General features: G+C 48.5%; 8 protein-coding genes across 8 annotated transcripts; 5 read left to right on the top strand and 3 right to left on the bottom strand.

Moving 5' to 3' along the window:
• The first annotated feature begins 154 nt into the window (after positions 1–154).
• Positions 155–1,424, top strand: ASPGLDRAFT_50915 (60S ribosomal protein uL18). Its single transcript, XM_022547410.1, has 3 exons — positions 155–185; positions 353–390; positions 444–1,424. The coding sequence occupies exons 1-3, from the start codon at positions 183–185 to the stop codon at positions 1,303–1,305; spliced, it is 903 nt and encodes a 300-aa protein (XP_022397635.1). The 5' UTR covers positions 155–182; the 3' UTR covers positions 1,306–1,424.
• Positions 1,425–4,098: 2,674 nt separating this feature from the next.
• Positions 4,099–7,727, top strand: ASPGLDRAFT_133440 (putative cell wall biogenesis protein Mhp1; the record flags this gene model as incomplete). The annotated part of the gene is made up of 2 exons (XM_022541212.1): positions 4,099–4,150; positions 4,264–7,727. 2 exons carry the CDS (start codon positions 4,099–4,101, stop codon positions 7,725–7,727), a joined length of 3,516 nt encoding a protein of 1,171 aa, XP_022397634.1.
• Positions 7,728–8,226: 499 nt separating this feature from the next.
• ASPGLDRAFT_133878 (uncharacterized protein) lies at positions 8,227–9,522 on the top strand (the record flags this gene model as incomplete). The annotated part of the gene is made up of 1 exon (XM_022541251.1): positions 8,227–9,522. The coding sequence occupies one exon, from the start codon at positions 8,227–8,229 to the stop codon at positions 9,520–9,522; it is 1,296 nt and encodes a 431-aa protein (XP_022397633.1).
• A 1,983-nt stretch (positions 9,523–11,505) lies between these two features.
• On the bottom strand, positions 11,506–13,094 carry ASPGLDRAFT_38548 (uncharacterized protein; the record flags this gene model as incomplete). The annotated part of the gene is made up of 3 exons (XM_022544960.1): positions 11,506–11,760; positions 11,811–11,917; positions 12,698–13,094. 3 exons carry the CDS (start codon positions 13,092–13,094, stop codon positions 11,506–11,508), a joined length of 759 nt encoding a protein of 252 aa, XP_022397632.1.
• An 892-nt stretch (positions 13,095–13,986) lies between these two features.
• On the top strand, positions 13,987–14,797 carry ASPGLDRAFT_803483 (uncharacterized protein). The gene has a single exon (XM_022550065.1). It carries the CDS (start codon positions 14,046–14,048, stop codon positions 14,574–14,576), a length of 531 nt encoding a protein of 176 aa, XP_022397631.1. The 5' UTR covers positions 13,987–14,045; the 3' UTR covers positions 14,577–14,797.
• Positions 14,798–15,449: 652 nt separating this feature from the next.
• ASPGLDRAFT_50908 (ABC transporter C family protein) lies at positions 15,450–17,067 on the bottom strand. The gene is made up of 2 exons (XM_022547409.1): positions 16,988–17,067; positions 15,450–16,891 (listed from the first exon to the last, which is right to left on the bottom strand). Exon 2 carries the CDS (start codon positions 16,766–16,768, stop codon positions 15,581–15,583), a length of 1,188 nt encoding a protein of 395 aa, XP_022397630.1. The 5' UTR covers positions 16,769–16,891; positions 16,988–17,067; the 3' UTR covers positions 15,450–15,580.
• A 1,483-nt stretch (positions 17,068–18,550) lies between these two features.
• On the top strand, positions 18,551–21,441 carry ASPGLDRAFT_156128 (ATP-binding cassette long-chain fatty acid transporter PXA2). The gene is made up of 5 exons (XM_022542370.1): positions 18,551–18,632; positions 18,686–19,358; positions 19,405–20,041; positions 20,094–20,991; positions 21,063–21,441. The coding sequence occupies exons 2-5, from the start codon at positions 18,831–18,833 to the stop codon at positions 21,136–21,138; spliced, it is 2,139 nt and encodes a 712-aa protein (XP_022397629.1). The 5' UTR covers positions 18,551–18,632; positions 18,686–18,830; the 3' UTR covers positions 21,139–21,441.
• A 650-nt stretch (positions 21,442–22,091) lies between these two features.
• gpaB (guanine nucleotide-binding protein subunit alpha gpaB) lies at positions 22,092–23,945 on the bottom strand. The gene is made up of 6 exons (XM_022547408.1): positions 23,526–23,945; positions 23,099–23,444; positions 22,878–23,006; positions 22,685–22,814; positions 22,389–22,627; positions 22,092–22,329 (listed from the first exon to the last, which is right to left on the bottom strand). The coding sequence occupies exons 1-6, from the start codon at positions 23,653–23,655 to the stop codon at positions 22,230–22,232; spliced, it is 1,074 nt and encodes a 357-aa protein (XP_022397628.1). The 5' UTR covers positions 23,656–23,945; the 3' UTR covers positions 22,092–22,229.
• Between the last annotated feature and the right edge of the window lie 1,788 nt (positions 23,946–25,733).

The following is a 25,733-nucleotide window of genomic DNA, read 5'->3' as shown; positions in this document are numbered from 1 at the left end:
ATTTTCTAGGGCGTGAATTAAAGCCTTGTACTCAAGTGTCGCCGCTCGTGGCCAACCCCAAACTCGAGCCTGGATGCAGCCAGTGCTAAGCGAAATCCCCCACAAAGTCGGCCCACGAAATTCTTCCACTCTTCTTTTTTTTCTTTCCGCAGCCAACGTCGACATCGCCAGCAACCGTCAAAATGGTGAGTTTTATATTCATCGCAAACGATTGAATCGTTGTCCGTTATGCAGAAATGCATCTGTTTTCTCTGCCCATCAATTTTTTGTGGGTTTGAGACGGGTCTTTGCAAGATGCTTCGGACGGGACTTCTGAAGCGCAAATTGCTGACTCGGATTGTGTGAATTGTAGGCCTTCCACAAGACCGTCAAGAACAGCGCGTACTTCAGGTAAGTTTCTTAAGAGAACAGTTTCCGGAAGCACTCAGCTAACAATAAAACAGCCGCTACCAGACCAAGTACCGCCGTCGCCGTGAGGGTAAGACCGACTACTACGCCCGTAAGCGCCTCATCACCCAGGCCAAGAACAAGTACAACTCGCCCAAGTACCGTCTGGTTGTCCGCTTCACCAACCGCGACATCATCACTCAGATCATCCACTCTGAGATCTCGGGTGACAAGGTCTTCGCCTCTGCTTACTCCCACGAGCTCAAGCGCTATGGTATCACCCAGGGTCTGACCAACTGGGCTGCCGCCTACGCCACCGGTCTCCTCCTTGCCCGCCGTACCCTCAAGAAGCTCGGCCTTGACGAGCAGTTCGCTGGTGTCGAGGAGGTTGACGGTGAGTACCAGCTCACCGAGGCCATCGAGACCGACGAGGGCACTCGCCGCCCCTTCAAGGCCTTCCTTGACGTTGGTCTTGTCCGCACCTCCACCGGTGCCCGTGTCTTCGGTGCCATGAAGGGTGCCTCCGACGGTGGTATCTTCGTCCCCCACTCTGAGAACCGCTTCCCCGGTTTCGACATTGAGGCTGAGGAACTCGACGCCGAGACTCTCCGCCGCTACGTCCTCGGTGGCCACGTCGCTGAGTACATGGAGACCCTCGCCGACGATGATGAGGAGCGCTACCGCTCTCAGTTCATCAAGTACATCGACGAGGAGGTCGATGCTGGCGACCTTGAGGACACTTACCTTGAGGCCCACAAGGCCATCCGTGAGGACCCCTTCAAGGCCGACGAGGAGGCCGGTCCCAAGAAGACCAAGGAGGAGTGGAAGGCCGAGAGCAAGAAGTTCCGCACTACCAAGCTTTCCTACGACGAGAAGAAGGCTCGTGTTGAGGCCAAGATCCGTGAGCTTGCTGCTTAAATGATATGTCACGATATGGAAGGCTACGGTCGTGCTTGAGTGTACAACATGGGTGCGATAGTCAAAAAAGTTCTACTTTTTTTCAAAATATCCGGACATTTTTTATTGTGTTTATTTCGTGTAGCTGGATGGATATGGATTGATACCACATGGAGTTCTGGATTTCTTCACCACTTTGCTTTGGATACGTAGTTCGTAGCACTGATAACAGCCCTACCCTAGCCCGTGCAGAAACCGATACCCCGACGGAGATAGCAACGGAGATACGACTGGTCTATTTACCCCAAAGTATATTCTGGAATTTGTCAATCCCAACTGCAAACAAGTAGTGTGAACCATACAGTGGGTGTGGATCATAGCATGCTCAACATGAAGAATTTGCTTGAACCCGGGATTTACTTCTCGGAGAATCAGTGGTAGGAGCGTTTAGACTTTTTTTTTTTTTTTTTTTTTTTTTTTGGCTTTTTTGGCTTTTTTGTGGTGCACCTGATGCCGATTCGGAGCTTGTCGCCTCAAAGGGTAAGTAGAAAGAAACTGATACTCCGACTACGGAGGCGTAAGTATATTTCTGTTAAGCGAAGTATTTCCCTCTGTCATTCGGTATCAATCCAGTGGCCATGTACTCCGTACAGAATACTCCATGTGTGATGAGATGTCTCCCAAGTAAAACAGGCGATCTCACGTCTCAAAACTGCAGAATCATGTGTTCAGTCCTACGCTATGGCAAAAACCAGGGTTCACACATTGTCTGATATCCACCGTGATCTTCATAACCCAGATGGAGTCAACTCTATGGTGGCGCACGGGTTCAGTTCAGCTAATCCACTGCAGGATATCAAACCGCCGAATATGGCACCGGTAAGCGTTGTCCTAAGGATCTAGATGTCATTGCAGATCTGCATGTGTTCAACTAAGCTTTAAGGGTTTACTCCGTACTGTACCCGTACTCTGTACTCTGTACAGTAGGACAGTCAGCAGAAAAGTAGATATGTATATACCCGAAAGAAACGAGGCTAACATGCCATCAGCTGATTCAAAGATCAGTGCTCTACCAGTATGGATACGCTCCTGCACGATTCCGGATATGGTTCATGGATTAAGTTTGTATCGCGAGTGACAGCACATCAGCCCATGCCCGTCCCCATCATACTACTAATAATATGCACGTAGATTTCCATAAAAGTACATAGTTGGCGGATGCTAGAAAATAGGGAAGAATGCTCCGGGAACGGGACACGGCAAATAACTGGCCGTGGTCTAGCCGAAGATTCCGCCGTTAATTCGACGGAGGGGTTGTGTAAGTATGTACTTGTAAAGTACGAAATGGTGGGCGTGCTGTTATTTCTATCCTTGTCATAGTATCCTCTTTTATTTTTCCTTTTTATATCGGTCTCGTCACTCTGCAGATGTGCTGCTACCCTACGTCTACTTAAGGTATGTAGTAGTTAGTTAACTGATAGAGGTGATGTCATGGCAGAAAGGAGCGTATCAGTAAGATTAGTATTACAGGTGTATTGGTAAATGCGGGGCAGTATCTGACCAATGGAACGACATGTTATCCAATCCATGATGATGCTGAACCAGGCCGATCACTTGCCACATATCCTAAAAAGCAAAGCGCTGATAGAAGGACAAGATCTGAGATGATTCGCACAGTATGGTCTACAGGGCGAGATATACGAAGCGACCTCTTTAGACTTCGATAGAACGGCAAAGTGCAAATGTGGTTAGATTTGGTAAGTTTGCCAAGTACCCCTTAATACCATGGACCTGATAGGCCGATTAGCGAGAAAGTGGGGATGGCGTAGATCAAAGTTTCCAGGAGCGTATTATAACATACCGCTACCACTGTATTTGCACTTGGGTATGGCCTTGGCAGTTGGTCGTGTGAGGATACCAGCATCGCTGGGTAAGCGTCATATTATACTTCGAATTATGACAATATCATTGAACTAGTCAACGAGGTACGGAGTATAGGATTAGGGTTGTGCCAAGGACGTTAACTTGTGCTAGCATATCAAGATATTCTCCTATCCATCTGGAAAGATCATTCTAACCTCATTGCTTCCCTTCGTTGTATACATGCCAGGATAGATACTACTGCTACATATTCCTCCATGAAGTGCAGTGTATAATGAACACCCATGGTTGCAAATGGTGCCATACCCAATAAGGAAGTTCCATACTTAAAATTACCGTAATGCGCAACTGGCCCGTACCGCGCACCGCGGCCATACATAGAGTTCGGCCAGCAAAATCGAAGTTGGCTGTCACGATTGGTCTACTCCAAGTACTAGTACTTAGCACTGGCAGCTCTTCGCCTTCTGACTCTCTTCTCTCTCCTTTTTATTTTATTTTTACCTTTTTAATCGTCTTTGTTCTTTTGTCTCCTTCTCAACCTCTCCCTACTACTACTACTACTACTACTACTACTACTATTACTACGTATCGACTCACTCCACCATGCCCACTCTCCGCCGTCCCGCGACTATGGAACACGATCGCCGTATGTAACCCATCCACTCTGCGCATCCACGAATTTCCACGGTGAATTATCAGCTCTTTTCTCGATCGATTGTACATAGCGTTATTTCTCGAAAACCGGTGCCTTGTTATCGCCTGTAGCCTGGGCATATCTCTCTCACTGCTGCCTTGATTAGGCTATGCTTTGTTCTATGTGAACTCCGCTATCGCACACCGACGGTCGAACCATAGCCTTTTCGAAATCAGCAATCGCTTTATTTATTCAGCACATTCATCATGACCGAGCTACAAATACAAGGACATACGCCAATGGAGGGCGTCGAGACTGTGGATGTGAGCTGGCTCCATCATTCACAAAAAGGTGAGTACATGGTCGCACTCCGATCCGGGGTACTACAGCACACGACTTGTCTTTGGACAATCTGCGCACAGAATCTTGGTGGAATTCAAATGCTAATGTTCTAACCTATTTAGATTATGTCTCCCGTTCCAAGTCAGTGAACGATAAATCAGGCGCCGATTCGGATCTCCCAACTTCACCGAAGCGAAATCCATCCACGTCAGAGAAGAACGCCATTTCCAATGGTCATCATCCACAGCCTCCGTCGACAACCTCTGTCTTTCCGGAATACAAAGAACCTACAAATGGCGACACTCAAACTGGAGGGGCACCGAAAAGCAACGACACAAATACACCTCAGAAGTCTGGAAGCAAGCCGATTTCAATCAGACGGAATTCATGGATTTCGAACCTGAGCTCGAAGTTCTCCTCTGGATCGACACCCCCGTCCCAGTCAAACATCAAAGGATCCCAGCCAAGTCCCAAGACAGCAAACTTCGACCCCCCAAATCCATTTGGAGCAGCGTATTCCCCCAAGGACAAAGAGGAGGAGAAGAAAGATGAAAGCAATCCGTTCACCTCATCCTCGCCTAGAGGTTCATCGTTTCTTTCAAATGCTTTTCGCAAGCTTTCCTCGTCCGGGGGTTCCGGGCTGGGCAAGGCGCCCGCGAATGGAGTTATCTGCGAACGCCGTGTGATGAACATCGATCGAAACAGAGATCGGTGTAAGGTCCCGGACCTGGACCAAGGGAAGCTGCGTCGTGTCGCCTTTTCCGTGGATGTTGAAATCGCAGGGATATCGCGCAGGGAGTCCGAAGACGACGATTCTGCTCAGAGCAATGCGCGACGTTTATTCTCCGATTCGAATAGTTCCAAGTCCAAGAAGTCGAACCAGAAGTCGAAAGATAAGGGTGAAGCCGCTGCATTGAAATCCCCTGAGGCAGCAGCTGTCGATAAGGAAAAACAGGAACAGACCCAAACGAACAATGGCCCATCAGATCCTGCATCGGGCGAGCCTAAAGCGGCGGAAGGCGAGGGCAAAGAGCCTTCGCGGAAACAGGAGAAGAAGAAGCGTTCGGAAGAGGAAAGACGGGAGCGCAGAGAGCGCAGACGAAGGCAAGCCGTGGCGAACGGCTCAATACCTTTGCAGCTGAATGCTGATGATGAGTCTAGCGCTCCATCGCAGTCCCACCCGACGACTGATCCCGTTCGCATCTACCGTCGCTGTTGTCAGCTGCGCGAGAGCCCCGTTCTCAAGAGGATAGTCGACGAGATTTCCTCTCCCTCGTCCACCCTGGTGGAGTCGCCTGGGACAGTGGCTGCCCTCGAGCTCAAGGACTTCCCGATGACCACGGAAGACATTGCCACGTTCTGCGACTGGCTAGCTGTCGTACCCGTCCGTAAACTAATACTCGAGAACTGTGGTTTGACAGATGATTCGACCCGTGCCATCCTTTCAGCACTTCTCTCAACCAAGACCGTTGAACAGATGAAGCATAGACGAGGGCGACCCGGCAAGGCCAAGCCACAGACAATCACAAGTGAAGAGAGAGTTAGTGTTGTGGAAAAGCTGTCACTGAAGGATAACTCGAAAATTGGGCCAGAGGGATGGCGCCACATCTGCCTCTTCATCCATCTTTCAAAGTCCCTGAAGGCTATCGATCTGTCGGGTATCCCGTTCCCCAAGGCATCCGTTACCGCAACCGTTCCTGGAGAGGCTGTATCTGCGGCTACAGAGCTCTCCACCGTATTCGCAAGATCCCTAGCGGAGCGTTTCGGCGGCGATCACCTCGAAGAATTGTTGATCAGTGAATGCCGGCCAGCTACGGACGATGTGCGCAGAATCTGCGATGCCGCCACTGCTGTCGGCCTGAAGAGGTTCGGATTTGCCAACAACAACCTGACGAAGGAGGGTTTGGAACACGTCGTTCGGTATGTCAAGACCGGTAAATGCGAGGGTCTTGACCTTGGTGGAAATCCTATCCAGGATCATCTCGACTTGCTTAATCCCGCCATGGAGAAAGACCATCCACTTTATGCGCTGAGCTTGGCGGATTGCTCTCTGACGCCTTCTGTGCTTTATCCGTTGTTCCAAGGACTGACACGTTTGTCGAACCTGCGTTTCGTCGACTTCTCTCATAACCCGGGACTTTTTTCTGCTCAGCCAGACGCGCTGGCCATATTTAGACGGTTCCTCCCAAAAATGACTTCTCTCAAGCGCATTCACCTTGCGGATGTCAATCTCTCCGCGGACCACGCCATCGCACTCGCTGAAGTTCTTCCTGATAGCCCAAGCCTGTGCCATTTGAACATCCTGGAAAACCCCTCGATAACTGCTCTTGCCTCTTCGACCGATGCCCGCAGTCAGGAGGAGGCATGCGCTGTTTATGCATCCCTCATGGCTGCCGTCCGGGTTTCACGTACAATCATCGCCGTTGATATCGAAGTCCCCAGCGCGGAAAATAACGAAATCGTGAAGGCCCTGGCATCCCAGATCGTCGCCTACTCCCTTCGTAATCTCCAACGAGGCGCCATTGCAGAGGAACTCACCAGTCCTACGGAGCCGGTCGCTGATCGAGCCGACGTCCCAGTTCCCGAAGTTCTCCAGCACATTGTAGGCAATGGCTTTGGCGACGAATGTGACGATGAAGATGACGACCTTGCTCCGGATGAAGACTACGTTATTGGTGGTACCGGAGTGGTAAAGGCTTTAGGAGTATGCTTGGGTGCGAGAGACCATCATACTCTTGGCGACCAGTCCGCACCGCCCAGTGGAACTACAACACCCCGGCACAGGAAGTCTAGGTCTCTTGCCACTAATACTAAGAGGCCGCGAGACATGTCGAAGAACTTGCTGGAGACAGCCCGCAATATCCGTACCAGGATCCAGTCGGCTCTTGTTCGCGAAGACAAGGCCGGTAATGAAACAAACTACAGACGCTTGCAATTCCTCGACTTTACACTCCATCGGATGATCCAGCGGTTCGAGGATGAGTATCCAGAAACGCGGGTCTTCCCGCCTGTCCCTAGGGCTGTCGCGGATAACAGCTCTCAGCATTCTGGAGACTCTGCCAATGGATCGGGTACCAATAGCGGAGGCCAGCTTAATCTGAATAACATCGACAACGAAAACGCCATCGACGATGAAGATACGGAGCATTATGCCATTGGCCGCCTCTCTCGCGCCAGCTCAATGACCTCTCTCCACTCCCGTGCAATGACCTCCGAAGAAGGCCATGTCCACCGACTGGGCCAGGGCCTCCGCCGCGACTTCCTCAGCCCGTCCATCGACCAAGAAGCGGATGATGATGATGATGATGATGATTCTTCGGGTCTTGATGATGCTTATATCACCGCGTTGCGCGACAAACTGGACCGTCTGCATGAAGAACAAGAGCGTTCTTCTCGTTTTTCGGATAAGACTTTCGAGGAACTGGGTTCGACCGTGGACGACCTCTGGACGACCCAGAGACAAGATTCGGAGGCGTTCGAACGGTTCAAGCAGAGCCAGATTGCTGCCCAAATTAACAGTGGCAGACGGAGTCGGCCTGACACTGCCAATGCCGCGGGCCAGGATTCTGAAGAGAAGTCTTCATAAGATTACGCCATCTACTGTATCTCTATCTATTCTTGAGTATATCGGATATCTCGGGGTGATTACACGCAAAGCCGTTTACATTTATACTTTCTGGGTCCGATTTCTTCTGCAGCGTCATATATATCGCATTTCATGAACTTTACGATCTTGCTTTATGTTTGTAACCATATATCCTGGGTTGTTTGAATGCGTACTAGCTTGGTGTTTTGGTCTTTACTAGATGGATAGTGTTGGCCATTGCCAGATACCTCAATGATACCAACCTAGGCTCAGCAGCATCTTTTCGGTGTGTGTGATCTTACCAACCTGGAAGACAGGAAAAGTGTACGGAATGACTTATATACGGAGAAATAGTTCCATGTCCCTGGAACTCTTCCCCCGGGAGACCATCATGCATACATCATCTCTCATACTCGGGTTCATACAAAACCATCATCTCTCATACTCGGGTTCATACAAAACCACCACAACCAAATCACTCAAATTCTCAGACCATACAATGGACCACCACTGTCACGACCACAAAGAAAGAGTCGCCATCATTGGCACAGGATGGGCTGGATACGCACTAGCCCACGGCTTGGACCTAAACAAGTACTACGTCATTGTGGTCTCCCCCGACACAACGTCGAACATGACTCCGCTCCTTGCCAGCGTTGCCTGCGGTCTGTTCGACTTCCGACTAGCCCAGGAGCCCATCCGGCGCAAAAGCCGTGATTTAAAATACATCAAGGCCTGCGTGACTCACATTGACTTTGAGGAGAAGACGCTCCGCTGCCGTCCGGCGTTTAGCCACCTAGCAATGAGTGCGAGCAGAGACCGTGAGTTTGATGTCCGTTACGACAAGGTCCTCATCGCACCGGGAACAGTGAATAACACCTTCAACGTCCCCGGCGTCACAGAACACACCTACTTCCTCAAAAAAGTAAGAGACGCACAATTAATCCGCAACCGCATCAGCGAAATGTTCGAAATGGCCTCCATCCCAACCATCTCCGAAGACAGACAACGCCAGCTCCTAAACGTAATCATCGTCGGCGGCGGCCCCACGGGTATCGAAATGGCAGCCGAACTCACAGACCTCTTCCAAGACGACTACGCCCAGCTCTACCCACACCTTCACGACAAAATGTGCGTATCCGTCCACACAGTCTCCCACAAGATCCTCTCCTCCTACGACGCAAACCTGCAGGAATACGCAACCCAGTCCCTGAACCGCAACAACGTCTGGATCAAGTTCGACTCGCACATCACGAACGTCACCGCCGACTTCATCGAAACTAAAGAAGAAGGCCGCATAGGCTACGGCCTCCTAGTCTGGGCCACAGGCGATAAATCCACCCCCCTAGTCGACTCTCTCGACGTCTCCAAATCATCCCACAGCATGCGCCGCATCCTAACAGACTCGCGCCTGCGCGTGCTAAAAAAGGACAGCACAGTCAACACCGATGCCTACGCACTAGGCGACGCAGCAGACATCGACGGCGGGAGTCTCCCGCCAACTGCGGAGGTCGCGCTGCAGAAAGCAGACTATCTAATCCACCAGTTTAACACGTTTTCGACGCCGGATATTGAGCCCAGTGTGCCGTTTCGGTATCAGCAGAGGCAGTTCGTTACGTATACGGGGAGGAGGGATGGGGTTGTTGCGGGGAAGAAGGAATATAGTGGGTATGGGGCTTGGTTGAGTTGGAGGTCTGGGGATTTGTTGTGGACGAGGTCGTGGAGGAGGAAGGTTGTGATTTGTGTGACTTGGGTTTTGAATTGGTGGGGTGGGAGGGATATTGCGAGGAATTGATTTGATAGGGTTAATTTGATGATTATTTAGGTACAGTAATAATAATTTATGGAGGAGCGTAACATGCCATAGTAAGGAGTTTGACATACAATATCCACCTGGAATTTTGATAACCTTGCTCGCTGAAGAAATAACTTTAGCGTTGCATATCTGCCCTCGTGCATGCTGGAGAATTAGCTTTTCATATTTCTGATGCTTGTCACGACTTGCATGAGTACTTGTCATCATTCGTGGATAATTGGTTGAATCACATGTTATATTTTGAGGACAAGGTCCTCGACCATCAGCTTTCCTTCACTGCAAAACGGATCATCCCGCATATCGATGTTTTGGATCATGCATCCACTGATTTTGCTTACACTTGCACCCGAAGTTCTGGTGAAGGTCACCGCGAAAAGTAGTAATTAGACAGCATAACTAGTGATCTTTGTAGTGATCAGACCGACCACCGCAGCCTCTTCATTGTTTAGATCCAGAATTTCGTGATTCAGGAATACTAAAATGATTAGCTTCGAAACTTAGGGTTCCTGTTTAGGAAGGAATACATACGGTCCTGTTTGTTTTCGATGGCAACGAATACGAATTCGTAACTGTCTGTCGCCAGGATGGAGACCCGGCAGACACGTATCATTGTCAAGACACGTTAGTGTGCGCGGAATATAACTGGGTTCGGAAGGTGTATAGAACACATGCCCATTTGAACAGTGCTTTGGCTTCCACTACCACTAGGTTTGTCTCCCCTTCCGGAGAAGCGTACCAAAGGGAATAGTCACAGTAAGCGTTAACTAACCGTAGCTCATTTTTGTGAAAAGCCGTTATTCGAGTTTGTTCTCGAATTGCCAATGCACCTTGGCCACAATATCAGACAAATTAGGGTGTCGAGGTGTTGAGAAGCACCCCACGACCATTGAGAAGTATCTTGCAGTCATCTAGAATCAGCAAAAAAGCCGCACGTATGTGCTTTCTGATTTATTAAGGGCATATCGACCTGCCCACGTATCTTTAGTAACATCGACGAGTATGCGATCTAGCCAAAACAATGTAGTTCGTCAGCTCAAGCTCATGGTAGGAAGGGTCAGGTAGGACTTACTAAGCGCGACTGGCTTGCTTCCTCTTCTATCTTGCGCAAATCCCAGAATTTTGGGTCTGGACTTTCGAAAGTCAATTCGAAATATTGCCGCTTGGAGTCGAGCTCTGACGGGACGTAATTCTCCAGCCATTTCGCTAGCTGTGGCTTCTGCAAAATCATTCTCCTCGACATTCGACCAAGCCAAGATATTCTGTGCGGTTTCGTGGTGTTCACTGAGTTTTCGCCTCGAGCTTGTACCAAGCGTGCAAGACGCAGTTTCTCCCGATACCTGAATGGAAGATTGGAATATGTTCCAGTATCCATTGGCCGTTGTGGACCTGACACAGGAAGGTTGTTCTGCTGCAAGTTGCTATCACTCTTCATTGCCGTTGAATGTATTACCTAGCTGTAGGAACTGAGCCATGTTTTCATCTGCCTTGTAGCATGCCTTCTGTATTGAAAAGAGTTGGATAATGGTAAATATTGGAGTTCCTATTGGCCGTTTAGCATAGTGGAGGAAGATTATTCTTGAACCTGGAGAGGAAAAAGAGGAAGAAGTTGAATATGACACTGGTGAGGGAGAGGGAGACTAATCAAGGCACTATTGAACAAAGCATAGTGAATGTTATTTGTGTCAGCTTGCAAGTTAATCATGCAACATGGATAAATCACAATATAGGAAAAAATAAATTTCAATTACTTAAAGATCTCTAATGAATGGAATCCCAGTAACTTGTTCAATTTTTCTTTGAATTTAACTTCCAGTAAAGTGCGTAGACCAGAGCTTATAGATCTAGGCGCAGCCCGGTATCATGATGAGTCCCGACCCGGCAAAGCTGCCCTAACAGGTACTTTCTGGATTGGCCCAAATTAAGAGGAAACGAGACTTCTGTCACTGGTATGTCGAGAAACTGCTACAATAGATCCATAAGCGGGTTGTGATCTTTTGTGGTCAAGCATTCGTCGTCGTCGTCGCCGTCGTCGTCATCCGACTCTGAATCACTGTCCTCGGACTCCTGCCAGTTCTGGGCATTTCTGGCTCTCGCATCAGATTCGTCTTTTATAGCAGAGCATGACAGTTGTAAAGTGTGCTTGAATATTCTGGAGATCAATGCGACGATGTCGATCTGATCTGAATAGACCACCCAGTTCTTCCACAACATGTGGTACTAGAAACCGTTAGCATGCGTAGGATTTCTAATCTATGAAAGACAGGTACCTTGGAGTTCTCATCAATTGCCATGAAGTTAAAATCATGGCCATCTATCCCGAGTCCAAAAACTCTGCAGTCTTTCCCGGCCTCTTTCTTGGCCCTGTGGATTATGGCTAGGTAGGATATGTCAGTATGCGCATTGGTCATTTTATAGGATGTATAGATGTATTGATTAGCTCCTTGAATTTCCTCCCTGTTTTCCAGTGTATCCTCGCAATGGGATCAGAGAATCTGGGGTATGGAGAGGTTTCATTCTTCACGGACCCCGAAAGTGCGGTCAATATATTGTACTCTGAAATACGGCATCAGAAGCGGTGTTGGTGTTGCTTTCATCGCTTTGCATTGATTGCCGCAGCAATTGCTCAAGCATCTTTATTATCGGCAAGTACGATCTAACCAAACCAATGTATTTCGTCAGCTCAAGCGCAAGCATGACTGGCTGGCGGTATCTTTCATTTTTGTTCAAATGGCGACTGATAGCATTGGTAATCTTATAATGGCATCAGAGACCTGACTGTCTCCTACTTTGGTTGGATGAAATGGCTTACCTATATAAGCAAGGCACTGTGTTGTGCCTTTCTCTGCCTTGATGCATGCTCTGTGTCGAAATGAGTTGGACAACTGACAAGTATCAGAGTTTCCATTGACCTTTCAGCATAATTGAAGAAAGTTATTTTCTCGAGAAAGAAGAGGAAGAATGCATGATGATGAGGGAGAGGGGCTAATACTATAAAATGGTGGACAAAGCAGCCAAAGTAGAGTGGATGATATTTCTTTTGCAATTGTATGGAAAGCCTTGCAATCAACTGAGTGGGCTAATTCTAGATGCAGCTAGCTACACTGTAAATCGCTCCCAATTGGCCCTGGGCCTATTGTATTTTCAGACATATGACCTGGCGACGCTTTTAGGAGTTGCTTCACCAACATGACGTCGGGGTTTATGTCCGTCTTATACCGAAGCCCAGTGGCAAACACCATATCACACTGCTGCAGCGCGGTGTCAATTGCTGCTTGCTGCTTATCGATAATGTAATACTCTTGCGCTCTGCGACCTTCAGCTAGGAATAAACCCAGTCTGACAACGATGGGCCATGTCACGAAAGTCATAAAGGACGCCAAGGCGTAGATATTCGTCATTTGGCAAGACAGGCACCTGTTCATGGTCTTCCTGGCCAACAACCCCAATGACAGATGTCGGAGGTTGTTGAAAAAGCATTCGTCGCCAGCTGGCATGTGGGTGAGAGACAGATCCATATCTAACGTTGATTTCATCGGCCGGTGGCTCGACATTGGGGGCGCGAGTATCAGGAACCTTTTTGTCATTGGACGAGACCGGCTCGCACTGTGGGTGGTATTGTTGATTACGGCAACACTATTTCATTTATTGTATGTTTCGCGAGGCCAGGGCTTTAGATTTGCACTAATGCAGCTTAGGTACAACTCAATGATCTTTCAATCCTTGTCCGCGAACAATTACGGCACAGTAGTCGGAGCATATGATCCTCCACTGGCTGGTGTCGCAAAGTATCCAGATCATCCCTTACAACTCTCTAGAACATCCGGATTATAAAACGGAAGCTCAGCTCGATAAACCTTTCGCTTCTAGCTATCTTTTTTGGCTCTTCTTGTTGGGGCTGTTATGTTGTGTCTATTGGTTGCGTTGGCGTTCCGAAGATTCAAATCCGTTATGCCGTTGGCGGGGTCTTGTAGCACTGCTATAAGCGCTGCTTGCCATCCGCCTAAGGATGAGGCAGAAACTGCTGTCCTAGGTCCGGTGATGTGGGGGAGACAGTTGTGCCGTCGGCTTGGGTGATGGATCATTTTGATAGGGACGTATTTTGATAGGGACGTGGAGCGGAAAGGGCACTGTAGTTTCACTTCGTTGGGCACTACAGTGCCCGAGTTGACGAGGTTATATGCTTAGAGCACTTTTCTTGATTTGTCGTGGTTGTTGGATATTTACCTACTCTGTAAATATGGTTCGCGGGTGCTTCAACCCCTCCCCGCACATTAGAGGATTGTCCACTTGCTGTCCGCTGTACTACAATTATAGCCAGCTGAGATGCAATTAATTTACCGCTACTGATCATGTTATATATAGATTTAGATTGGGTGCCATCTTGGTGATCCTGGTGTGAGCATGATCGGGGCGGAATCAGCCTCGACCCAACCCGCACAGGAATGATCTTTATTCATCTTTACAACTCACCACATTCAAAAACACCATCTTCATTGTTCATCATGATCTGGAATACACTGCCGTTAGAAATCTTTGAGATCATCCTCACCTACCTTGATCTTGGCAGCATCAAGGCCCTACGTCTAGTTCATCGGACGTTCAGCGAAAGATCCATCGGCCCATACTTCCTAAGCTTCCTTCGCCAGCCGGACACGGACTTATCAGAGCATAGTCTAAAGTCGCTGCGGGCGCTAGCATTACACCCCAGGCTGAAATTAAAAGTTCACACGTTGACCATCCGCGCGGCTTGCTTTGACTCCTCGGAGGCCAAGAAGATCCTGAAAACTAAAAGAAAGACCATTACAGAGAGCCATGGCGCGTTCATGATATCTGAGCGGGAGGAGTGCTCTCCTGAGGAGCTGTCGGAAGTCCAAGCTGATTTGGACTGGGTCAAGGCACATAGGAACATACAAAATGCCGAATCGCAAGAGGCCGTCATTGATTGTCTACAGTCCGCTCTTTGGCATACGATGTCCCGATTGAGGATATTACCTCCTACATATCTAGTTTCAGTGGGGATGACCTCCGTGTGATTGGAGCATCGATCGAGACACTGAAACTGAGCATGTCCATGAAGGATGAGAAAGAACCGGAGGAAACGGATGCGAAAGACATTGACTCAGACGATACTGACAAAGAAGAGACTCAAGACAAAGGCAAAACTCCAGAATCCGACAAGGCCAGCGGAACTCAAACAGCATCTGAGGATGAGATGCCTGGAATCGCAAGTCTGTTTCAGGTATCTCCGATTCTGCACCGACTTGATTTACATCTCCGTGGTGGTTCTACAGATCAATCGAGTGACATGAGTGCACGACTGTTCACAGCCATTGCTGACAATACCATCTCGCCACTGCTGCAAGACTTCTCGCTTGCAGGATTTACCCTCACCGAAAAGTCACTACTGCCATTCCTCAAGAAGCATCCCACAATCCAGAGACTTGACCTAGAGGAGATCCACATGATGGACGGATCATGGACACCGATCTTCGACTATCCACTATCTTGGGCATAGTTTACCAGCGGCCACAGCACGCAATATGGCACATCGACACCGAAGAAGAGGATATAGAACTCAACGGGTTGTTGAATTTGTGTCCAGTTTGGGCTCCCAAGAACTCAACAGACCGAGGAGTGGGCTACCCACGTCGTGGAGGTCGGCTAATCCATACTAGGGAGTTCAATGCAGAGGAATTGCGAAAGGGGTTGCGATTTCGGCCTCGACCTTCTGGACGATCTTTGGGGTCACCGGATGTCATGCGATGGATGCGGCGCCGGCGGGCACTTTATAAACATTGATCGTCTCGCTGGTCTTTTTTTTTTTTTTTTGGTAAACGTACATACGGTCAATCTACATTTCCGAGGACATTGCTTAATGCAATTTGATGTAATGTATTGATATACTCGCAAGTACGTATGAGTGTTCAGAAATACCGACAAGGGACAGTCTTCAACAACTCCGAAGATTCACTATGTATTCAAGAGTCACATATGTAATGTACAACCATACCGGCTCAATGTCGACTTATATCAAACCTCAACGCTCATAAATGATTTGATGTAGTAATTCCCTCTCCGAGCTTCGCTCCACAAAGCTCCTAAACATCCCTCCTTCAACTTCCATCAAATCCCGCGGTGTCCCAAAATCAACAGCCCTGCCAGCGTCCAGAACGAGAATCTTATCAAAACCCGCAATAGTGCTCAACCGGTGAGTAGCCATCAAGAGCGTAGACATGTGAGGAAGCTCCTCACGAATGGAGCGCTGTATTAACTTGTCGGTCTCCATGTCCACGGCCGACGTCGTCTCATCGAAGATCATGATCTTGGGCTGTGAGAGGATTGCGCGCGCCAGGCAGAGAAGCTGTCTCTGGCCCTGGGAAAAGTTCAGTCCGCCTTCTGAAATTGTTGATGATAAGGATGTGAAGATATTTGTGGTGTCGTTGTCGCCGTCGTCTGGTTCTGGCCAGGTCTCTGGTGTCGTTACAAAAGTATCTGCTGTCGTCACGTAGCTGGAGTTGGAGCTGGAGTCGGAGGAATAATCCTTGGCGTGCTTGATCAGATGGACTCTTTCCAGGGCGTCGAGAATTTCAGCATCGCTGTGCTGGTCGAACGGGTCAAGATTCGACCGGATCGTCCCAGAGAATAGGACCGGATCTTGGGGGATGATAGCTAGCCGGCTGCGCAGATCGTGCAGTTTTATTCTCGATATATCAAGTCCATCAATATAAATACTGCCCTGTCTCGCTTCCAGGAACCGAAATAACGCCAGCGAGAGTGTCGACTTCCCTGCCCCAGTATGCCCGATAACACCAACTCTCTCGTTCACGACGCTAAAAGTGAGGCCGTCCAGCACAGGCGGGAGATCGGGTGCATAGCCTACCACGAGGTCATCGATCTCCAACCGTCCACTTGTCGGCCAGGCAGCTGGAGGTGTCAGTCCTCCTTGATCTTCTGTCTGGATACGGGAATAGTCAATGGCACGCTCTGTGGAGTTCATATTCAACTTCGTATTGGTATATTGCTTCAGGGCCATTAACATGGCCCCTAATAGAGACACCATTGATTCCCGGTCGACCATCTGTCCGTTTGTGTACACGTCCGGCCGGCGCGGTAGTAGGCTGCAAACTGCGATGCAGAGCGTGGCGACAGCACTTTGAGCGGTATACAACCACATCACCACCCGGGATGGATATCGTCGAGTCTCATTGAAATACAGAAGGTACATCTCCGTCCAAGGGATGATGAAAGCGAAAATGCTAGTCCAAAATATGAAATGCACGAGGGAAAACCGACGCACGGGAAACGGCTCGAAGGAAAGAACGGCAACCGTCTGGAAGGAGAGGAGAATCTTGAGAAGTGTCAATAAACATACACCTTATATTGATTGCCTCGCCATTTCCGAGAAAACAAATCTAGAACATAGGAGGCTAATGTGATGACTTACCCATACGCCTAACAACAGCCAAGGCTCAATTATATAGCCATGGTAGTTATGTGATGTTTCTATAATTGCCAGAGACAGAGTGACATTTAGTCCGATGAAAGACAGAAAGAATATCACGACCCGGTGCCATTTATCGGGAAAGGCAGCAGGTGACTCCGCTGTAGTATCACCATCCTGGTCACGATAACAAGCACCGGTGACTTGGTAATCATCAGGCTCATCCACCGCTGTTCTGGAACAGAGATGACAAGCGATGGACCTGAAAGCCGGAAGCGTTGTCAGAATAGCCAGGAACAATCCCAGAGAGCCCACTGCCAGTGAAGCATTGTTTAAGCCCAGGGTGGTCTCCATTCTGCCCCAGATGTATAGACTCTGTACTAGAGGAAGGCGATCAAAAAAGAAGTACTAGCCAGGACTGGAAACCAGGCCAGACGCGGAAAAGGAATATCGAATCGGATCGAAATACTACACCCACTGATATTAGCTATTGTGTATGGGAGAGATGAGATTAGTATGTGGAAACCATTCGAACGAGAAACGCTTGAAGGATGCTCATGAGCCGAGTTACTGTATCCTCACTACTACGAACCTCTATTCAGGGTTCGCGTGATAGAGACAAGGCAGATCCTTCTGCAAAAAGTGGGGATCAACAGAGAGCTGAAGGAAAATTGTTCAGCCCCAACTTCCACACAAAAAGCAAATTGAACAATGACATGCAGCTCGGAGAATTATTACTTGTTTTAGGAGTTGTTCATCAATCATCAGCCGTCCTAGTGTCTCTATCGATCTCTGTTGAATATTCGCAGTTCGTTCCGCGAAGATGAGGACTAACTATGTACTCCGTAGAGAGCTAAAAATATCCGTACAGAGTACACAAGTTTTCAGCTACGCCACGCAAATCGCTCCTGCCGGTTTCTCTACATTTACTTGGAGTCAGTGGCGGCTCTCGATCGATGAATTTCAGTTGGGCATCGACTTCAAATGCAATGCAAAAGTGAAAGATGCCATCGACCAGACACCTACAAGCAAGTCATTCAACGATATGCCCTCCGATGGGATCTCCTACGATCAGTACAAAGTATCTATCTGGCCAGGGAAGCGGCCCACAAGTCAGCCGCGCCACCTCAGATCCACCGTTAGTCATTCAGCCGCATCCGTACGTCGACTGCACAGCTGAATTGATCGCGAAATTTCAAGTTTCATCCCAATGATGGTCTGCCGAGCCGGTCCATACTTACAGGGGTACTTGTATGCGAGTAAACCGGGGGCGAGGAGAGGAAGTATACCTGACCAGACCCTTCGGGCACCTTCCTCCCCACACGGGCATGCCTTGCCATACCTGCTGTGGGTACGCCACTCTAGATTATTCAAGATTGGTATCGAGGGTAATATGTCCTTGCTTCACAAAAGGACCTAGTTAACTAGGGTACAATGCTTACTCAATGCTTATTCAGCATTTGAGTCACGTGTAATTTTCTCCGCGATGCTTACGTCATAACATGGGGTTAGTTAGTTATTGACAAGAAAGAACCGCGACAGAAGACGGTTTGGATTGTGATATTTGTTACAGAGACAGGCAAGAGGTTGGAGAAGATGAGATAATACGAATAAATGGTGCAGGCGTCACCACTACAGGACATCTCTAGTAAGCTCTCCATTCCGATAAACACTCCTCGGGCCCTCCCGTTCACATGTCAGTCCGCGTGAGCATCTTCGGTGTTTTGTCCAGCTTCATTCCTCCTTCTTTCCATCCCTCCATCCCTAAACAATAGTGATGGTCATGCTCGCTCTCTTTGATTCTGGCTAGGACTCTTCCATCTCCAAGTCCAACAGAACACAGAAAATGGCCGCGCAGTCCAAACTGCTCCCCCCGGAGCGCTCCATTCGGCATCTCCTCTCCAGCTTATCGAAACTCTACCTCCGCAACCGCACCCGTATCACTCGCACCGTCTACCTAGCCCTCTTCGCCGCCCTAGCAAAGCGCATCCATGGTGCCATTTCCGAGCAGAAAGCCGCCTCTCGGCAACAGGTGGAGCTGCGACGACGACCAGGGACCAGTAGTCTCGGCAGCGGCGCCACGGGCAGCGGGGGCGGCGACCGATCGCGCAAGAAGGTTGGGGTGAATCGGGAGTTCTTTCGGAATTTGCTCCGGTTGCTGAAGGTTGTGATTCCTGGTTGGCGGACTAAGGAGATGCGGTTGCTTGTGGGGCATAGTGTGTTTTTGGTTCTGCGGACTTTGCTGAGTTTGTATGTGGCCGAGTTGGATGGTAGGTTGGTTAGCAATTTGGTGCGTGGGAAGGGGAGAGATTTCTTGTTGGGGCTTGTGTGGTGGATGATTGTTGCGGTGCCCGCGACATTTACGAATTCGATGGTGAGTGCCAGAGAGTCAAGGAAGTATGCATGCGCTGACTGTCTAGCTTTCCTATCACCAATGCAAACTTGCCCTTAGCTACCGGAAACGTCTGACGGACCACATCCACGAGAAATACCTGTCTAACATGACATTCTATGCGATCTCCGCGCTGGATGACCGGGTCAAGAACCCCGACCAGTTGATCACGGTGGACGTCTCGAGATTCTCAGATAGCCTGGCAGAACTCTATGGCAACCTAGCCAAGCCGGTTCTTGATATGGCCATCTATACCTTTTCACTCTCCAGGAGTGTAGGTTCAGAGGGTCTCTTTATCATGAGCTTGGTGGTGCAACTATCAGCCAACGTCATGCGTGTCCTGACACCACCGTTTGGCAAATACGTCGCAGATGAAGCCATGCTGGAAGGAGAGTTCCGATTCCTTCATACCAGACTCATTGATTACAGTGAGGAAGTGGCGCTTTACCACGGCCACGAGGCTGAGAAGGATACCCTGGACAAGGGTTATTTCACTTTGATCAAGCATGTGAATCGCATCCTGCGGAGACGGTTGTACCATGGCTTCATGGAGGACTTTGTTATCAAGTACTTCTGGGGTGCCCTGGGCTTGGTGCTCTGTAGTGTTCCTGTGTTCTTCAAGATCCCTGGGAAGATCACCCAGTCCGCTGGGGATCGGACGGAAAGTAAGTATTATTTTCTATCTCGCAGATTGACGATTTCTAACACGTTTTACAGGCTTCGTCACAAACCGACGAATGCTGCTCTCTGCATCCGACGCCTTCGGCCGCCTAATGTTCTCCTACAAAGAAATCTCCGAACTAGCTGGCCACACCTCCCGCGTCTCATCCCTTCTAGAAGTAATGGACGACCTCCTCGCCGGCCGCTTCGAAAAGAAACTCGTCTCAACAGCCTCAACCGAAGAAAACGCCTCCGTCCTTTCCGGCCGTGGCACCATCGAAGAAAGCCCCTCCCTCGAATTCACAGACGTCCCCATCGTCTCCCCCAACGGCGACGTTCTCGTCCGCAAACTCTCCTTCGCCATCCACCCAGGCGACCATCTCCTCATCGTCGGCCCCAACGGCTGCGGCAAGTCTTCCTTATTCCGCATCCTAGGCGGCCTGTGGCCTGTGTATGGCGGCGTCGTCAAGAAGCCACGCTTCGATGAGATCTTCTACATCCCGCAACGGCCCTACCTCTCCCGCGGAACCCTCCGCCAACAAGTCATCTACCCGGACGGCGTGCGAGAAATGCACCACAAGGGCGTGACTGACGACGACCTCGCTGAGGTCCTCTCCATCGTCGAAATCGCCTCCGTCATCGACCGTCCTGGCGGCTGGGACGCAGAGGAAGAATGGCGCGATGTCCTCTCGGGAGGCCTCCAGCAACGAATCGCCATGGCGCGCCTCTTCTACCATAAACCCAAGTTCGCTATCCTGGACGAGTGCACGTCCTCTGTGACCCTGGAGATCGAGCGTGTTATGTACGAGACTGCTAAGAAGTTGGGAATCACGTTGATGACTGTGTCGCATAGGCGGAGTCTGTGGAAGTATCATAAGAAGATTCTGCAGTTTGATGGGCAAGGCAGTTATGTGTTTACGGGGTTGGATTGGGAGAGGAGATTGAAGCTTGAAGAGTATGTCCCCTTCCTTTTTTCCATATATATCTTGGTGAACCGGGCTCATGCTAACTACTATCACCGAACAGTGAGAAAGATGACCTGGAACTTCAACTCCGCACCATTCCGGACATTCAACGACGTATTACCGAGTTGAGCTCTTAGTTCTCGCTTTGGTTGTTTATTCGTTGGTTGTTTGTTTGGCGTGATTACCCCCTCTTTGTTCTCGTCCTTGTTCTTCCTCGTTCTCTTGCCTTTATAGAGCATAGAGAGAGAGAGAGAGAGAGAGAGAGAGCAACGGCTTGGAAGTAATCTGATGCTTGGGTTTGATATTTGATATCCCCTTTTCTTTATCTTGGAGTTTTGAGTTGGATGATGGTTATATTCTTTGTATTACTTGGTGATCTAGATCTATAGGTATACAGGTTTGATTTGGCAATATATTTCATTTTATGTTTTAGTTCCGGTGAAGCATGGATATGGCCGCAGGATATTTTAACCTTTCAATAAAGTAAAAATGTTTACAAGTATCTATTGAATTATGATAGAGAAACCTATAAGAGTCGCAATGAACCACGGGATCTGGATACCTCTGTAAATAATGACATAGTATAGCAATTCAGACATATAATACCAGACTAAGTTGGAATAAATAAATTGACATTGACACTGCATAGAACACATAGGAACCGCAGGAACCCGTTGAGAGATGATATAGAAGAAAAGACAGCCCAAAAAGATAGAAAAAAAACGAAACAACTCGATAAAACGAGTATGGATATCAGAAAGCCGTCTCCCATGGTACATGCAAGTTGTGCTGCATAGGCCAACAACTTTTTCGTAGATAGAAATTAGATGTAGAAGATCAGAAAAGAAAAAAGAGAATCATGAAGTAATCCCGAGCTCCAAAGTAGAAACGAAAAGATATTCACCCAATGCAGATCGAATAGCCTCCCAGTATCGATTGTCGTAAATCTCCCGGAAATGAAAGGATAAATGAGAATAATGAAAAACACCATACCACGGATATCCAATGAAGATGACCCAATCCAGCGCCGGGAATGTTGATCCGTGGGAAAGATAGCGCCCCAAACGCCAATGCCAAATTCGAAGACAAGAAAAAAAAAAAAAAAAAGAGAGGGAAGAGAGGCAAATAGATGGAGAAGGAAGATAGAGGAACGGTAAAAGGGAGTCGGTGAGAGACAACTGGCGGAGTTGTATCACGCTAGATAGTAGTCACCAGACAGTTGGCAAAACTAGAGAATACCTGAATCCCTCAAGGCATTCTGCAGTATAGTTTCTTTGACCGCTGCAAATACCAGACGAATATTTGTCGTATCGGTTGCTTGCGTTAAGCTGCAGCCACAAGTTAGATTATGCAACGGACCGCATACCGCATGAAACAGGACACTTACTGTGGATAGAGATTGAGGTGTGCTCTATTGACCTGGTTAAACCGCCAGAGCAGATACTTGGCCGCGCGATTCACGTCATTACCGCCAGAATAGTCGGGGAAGTAATTGATCAAAGGCGAACGAGGAAGCTTTTGGCGGAACAAGTCGACTTTGTTCAGGAACAGGACGATACTAGTTCGCTTAAACCACCGAGAGTTGACAACCGAATCAAAGAGAACTAAACTTTCCATCATTCGGTTCTGCCAGCAAGTTAGGACTTGTCAAGTCGATTCCCCGGCCCTTATCACATAACGTACCTGATTGCTTTCTTCCAAGAGCACCTGGTCATATTCACTTAATGCCACGCAAAAGATGATGGAGGTGACGTTCTCAAAACAGTGGATCCACTTCTTTCGTTCACTGCGCTGACCACCAACGTCAAACATACTATGCGACAGGTAAGCCATGTGTCTTTTGGAGATAAATAAGGGATAGATGGTTTTCGCATACTGTATACTCAGCTGGCCCATGGTGAATCTAGTCTCGTAAATACCGGTGGTCTTTGTTCGCGCGCGAAGCACATCGTCGACGTTGGGGATATAGTCTGGCGAAGTTATCCGTTTGGCCTCCTCAAAGAAACTAATAAGCAGCAATGTATCAGCAGATGTCCCTTCAGTGACAAAGAAGGATTGAGTGCGCAAGCGCGCGCGCGTGCGCGCAGGGATGCTTACTATGGTGCAGAGTCCATCAGGTAAAATTCATTTTGATGTTCGAGTGCGGTTGATGTACACGGGTCACTCCATAGGTAGGTGATGGCGTCCCCGACAGTCGAATCGAGGGGAGTGTTGGGATCGGGATCGATGTTGTAGTCGGACAGGAATTCGATGAACTCTTGGACTTTGGGACTGGAGGGTTCAAGGTCGTAACGTTCGTAAGCACCAATGAGGGATCTGGCGCACTCGAGCAGGTTCTTGTAGACGGTCAAGCGATATAAAGCTAGTTCTTCAACGGTATAGCCATTTTGATGGATGATCTTCATCTGTTTGACGATGGTGGATTTGCCGCTTTCTCCGGATCCTGTAACGGGCGCATATCATGGTTAGTTGACTCATGATAAATGGGATTGTTTCTGGGGTTGATCCATAATGTGAAACGAACCAAGTAGTAAGATTTTGCATTCTCTCCGTAACTGTCTCGAATCCTCCTCTAGTCTCCGATCGATTATCTGGCTTCTCTTTTTCTGTTCCGTCATCTCCCCCGTTGCTTCCGTACTGAAGCAGGAACCCATTTTGTTCGTTATTCACACAACACAGCGCCACACAGCCTTGCTCTTTCTTCTGGACTGCCCGGATTGAAGTGATATATCGTGACGAGATCCCCGATGGGGGGCGCGGACCAATGCGCCGTTGGCTGCAGGTAAGACGGGGGATCGGAGTACCTGGCGGCGACAGGAGAGAGCCCCAAGACTTGGCCGGGTTATACACAGGGGGATAAGAGCCTCAGCTCGTTGCGGACAGCTTTCAGAGCTCAAAGCGACGAGAACCGATGATGTCGGCTATATAAAAGGGAAGAGCGGCTAAATCTTGCGGGTGCGCGCGCGAGACGGGAACCGGCGGCGGCGATCGAGCGTGGAGGAAGGGACTGAATATGGGAGCGATCGAGGACTGCGCAATTTGTTCGAGTCAGAACAAGAAAAAAATAATAAAAATACAGGAGAGGCGGATAAGCACAGAATGGGTGGAAAAGAGTGAGACATACAGAGAAATATATATATATATATATATATATATATAATTTTTTTTTTTTTTTTTTTAAAAAAAAAAAAAAAAAAGAAGGGAAAATGAGTGAGAGGGGAAAACACGAAAGAGAAAAGAGTGAGGACGGCGGACAGTTCCGGGGCTTCGGACGGGCAACAAAGGGCAAAGCAAAAGACGGCGCAGGCAATGGCCCGTGACAGGGTACAATGCTCGAGGTCGTTCTTTTGCGGGTGAAAGAAATTTCTGTATAATATGCAGAATCTTTGGTTTAATTTGTTTTTGTGGGAGAAAATGAGGGGTGTGAGGTATATCGAGTGCGCTAAAGAGAGACGATGGAGAGAAGAGCTGCAGACAGACGGGGGAAAAAGATATGAGAGGTGGAAATGAGACCGGGTAAGCACCGGTTATTTTATGAATCTGATGGTATGAAGAGTCGGTCAATGGGACAACACGGTATCTTTGCTAGTATATTGAGGATAAGTACTTTAGACGAGTTCATAGAGAAGAGTACAGGTATGGTGGTAGATGTTCGCCGAGGATCCCATCGTCATGTCAAGTGGAGAAAGCATCATACCGTTCGGCTAGTATACAGATACACATACACATACACATACACATTTAACAACAGGCATATGTATATCATTGCTATCTATTCTCCTCTTGACCTCCTATGAGCCTTTTAATCAATACTCTGACTACGCCGGCAATAATTACGCTTGGCGTATCATCAATTTGTATATCACGTGGTGCTCCGCCCCCCACGCCCAGGTATAAATAGACCGACATACCCCAGACCCTCAGCCTCGCAGACAGACCATGCAGTCATCTGCACCTGCAGAGTAACCAATACCTCGATATATGAGAGTACTCTGTATAATATGATTCTATGGAGTACAGAGTACCGAATCAAGTGTCCGAGAGAGGATGGTAACGATCAGCATCAGGGACCAAGATCACGTTAATATACTGGTAGTAGATCCATACCGTATTACTGTATCTTACCAGACTGGTGACGTTAGTGCTACTACTACAGTGTTGCTATGTGATATTGACAAGAAGCTCTCTTCTAATAAAATACTAAAATCGCCAATTGAGAAATCGACGGAAGTATGGTACTTCGTATTCAACGGTTTATAACCAAGGGACTGTTGACTATGACGGTATCTCGGAGGTTGGAGACCCCATAGAACCCTGAGTAAAGTTTGATGAAGGATATATATTGGACAGCTATGACCAAAAGTAATAACACACCTTGGGTATTCTGTAGAAAGCAAGATGGACTCAACTCTTATACCGTTGGTATGCTACTCTGTACTCCGGATTCGTATACTCTGGAAAGGAATTCCATGGCATCATCGAGTATGAGGGGTGTACAAGTAGTCAAGGTCAAGTACCTCAACAATAGACACGCATAGACTCCACCACCACTATCCAATGGCAGGGAAAGGATAGTCGAACCTCTTAAAATGTTATCGAGTGTTCAAGAGCACTCCGTACAAGTAATAAGTCCTGTATACATATATAGTAGCAGTGATTGATGTCATGGCTGCCATGCCTCTAGTTAGTTAGTTATTACGTCGTCGCTGATTCAGCAGGATATGGGTCCGGA

The sequence above is a fragment of the Aspergillus glaucus genome (assembly GCF_001890805.1).
Source record: "Aspergillus glaucus CBS 516.65 unplaced genomic scaffold ASPGLscaffold_21, whole genome shotgun sequence".
Lineage (NCBI taxonomy): Eukaryota > Fungi > Ascomycota > Eurotiomycetes > Eurotiales > Aspergillaceae > Aspergillus > Aspergillus glaucus.
The sequence above is the reverse complement of the archived record's forward strand: the minus strand, read 5'-3'. Positions and strand labels throughout refer to the sequence as shown.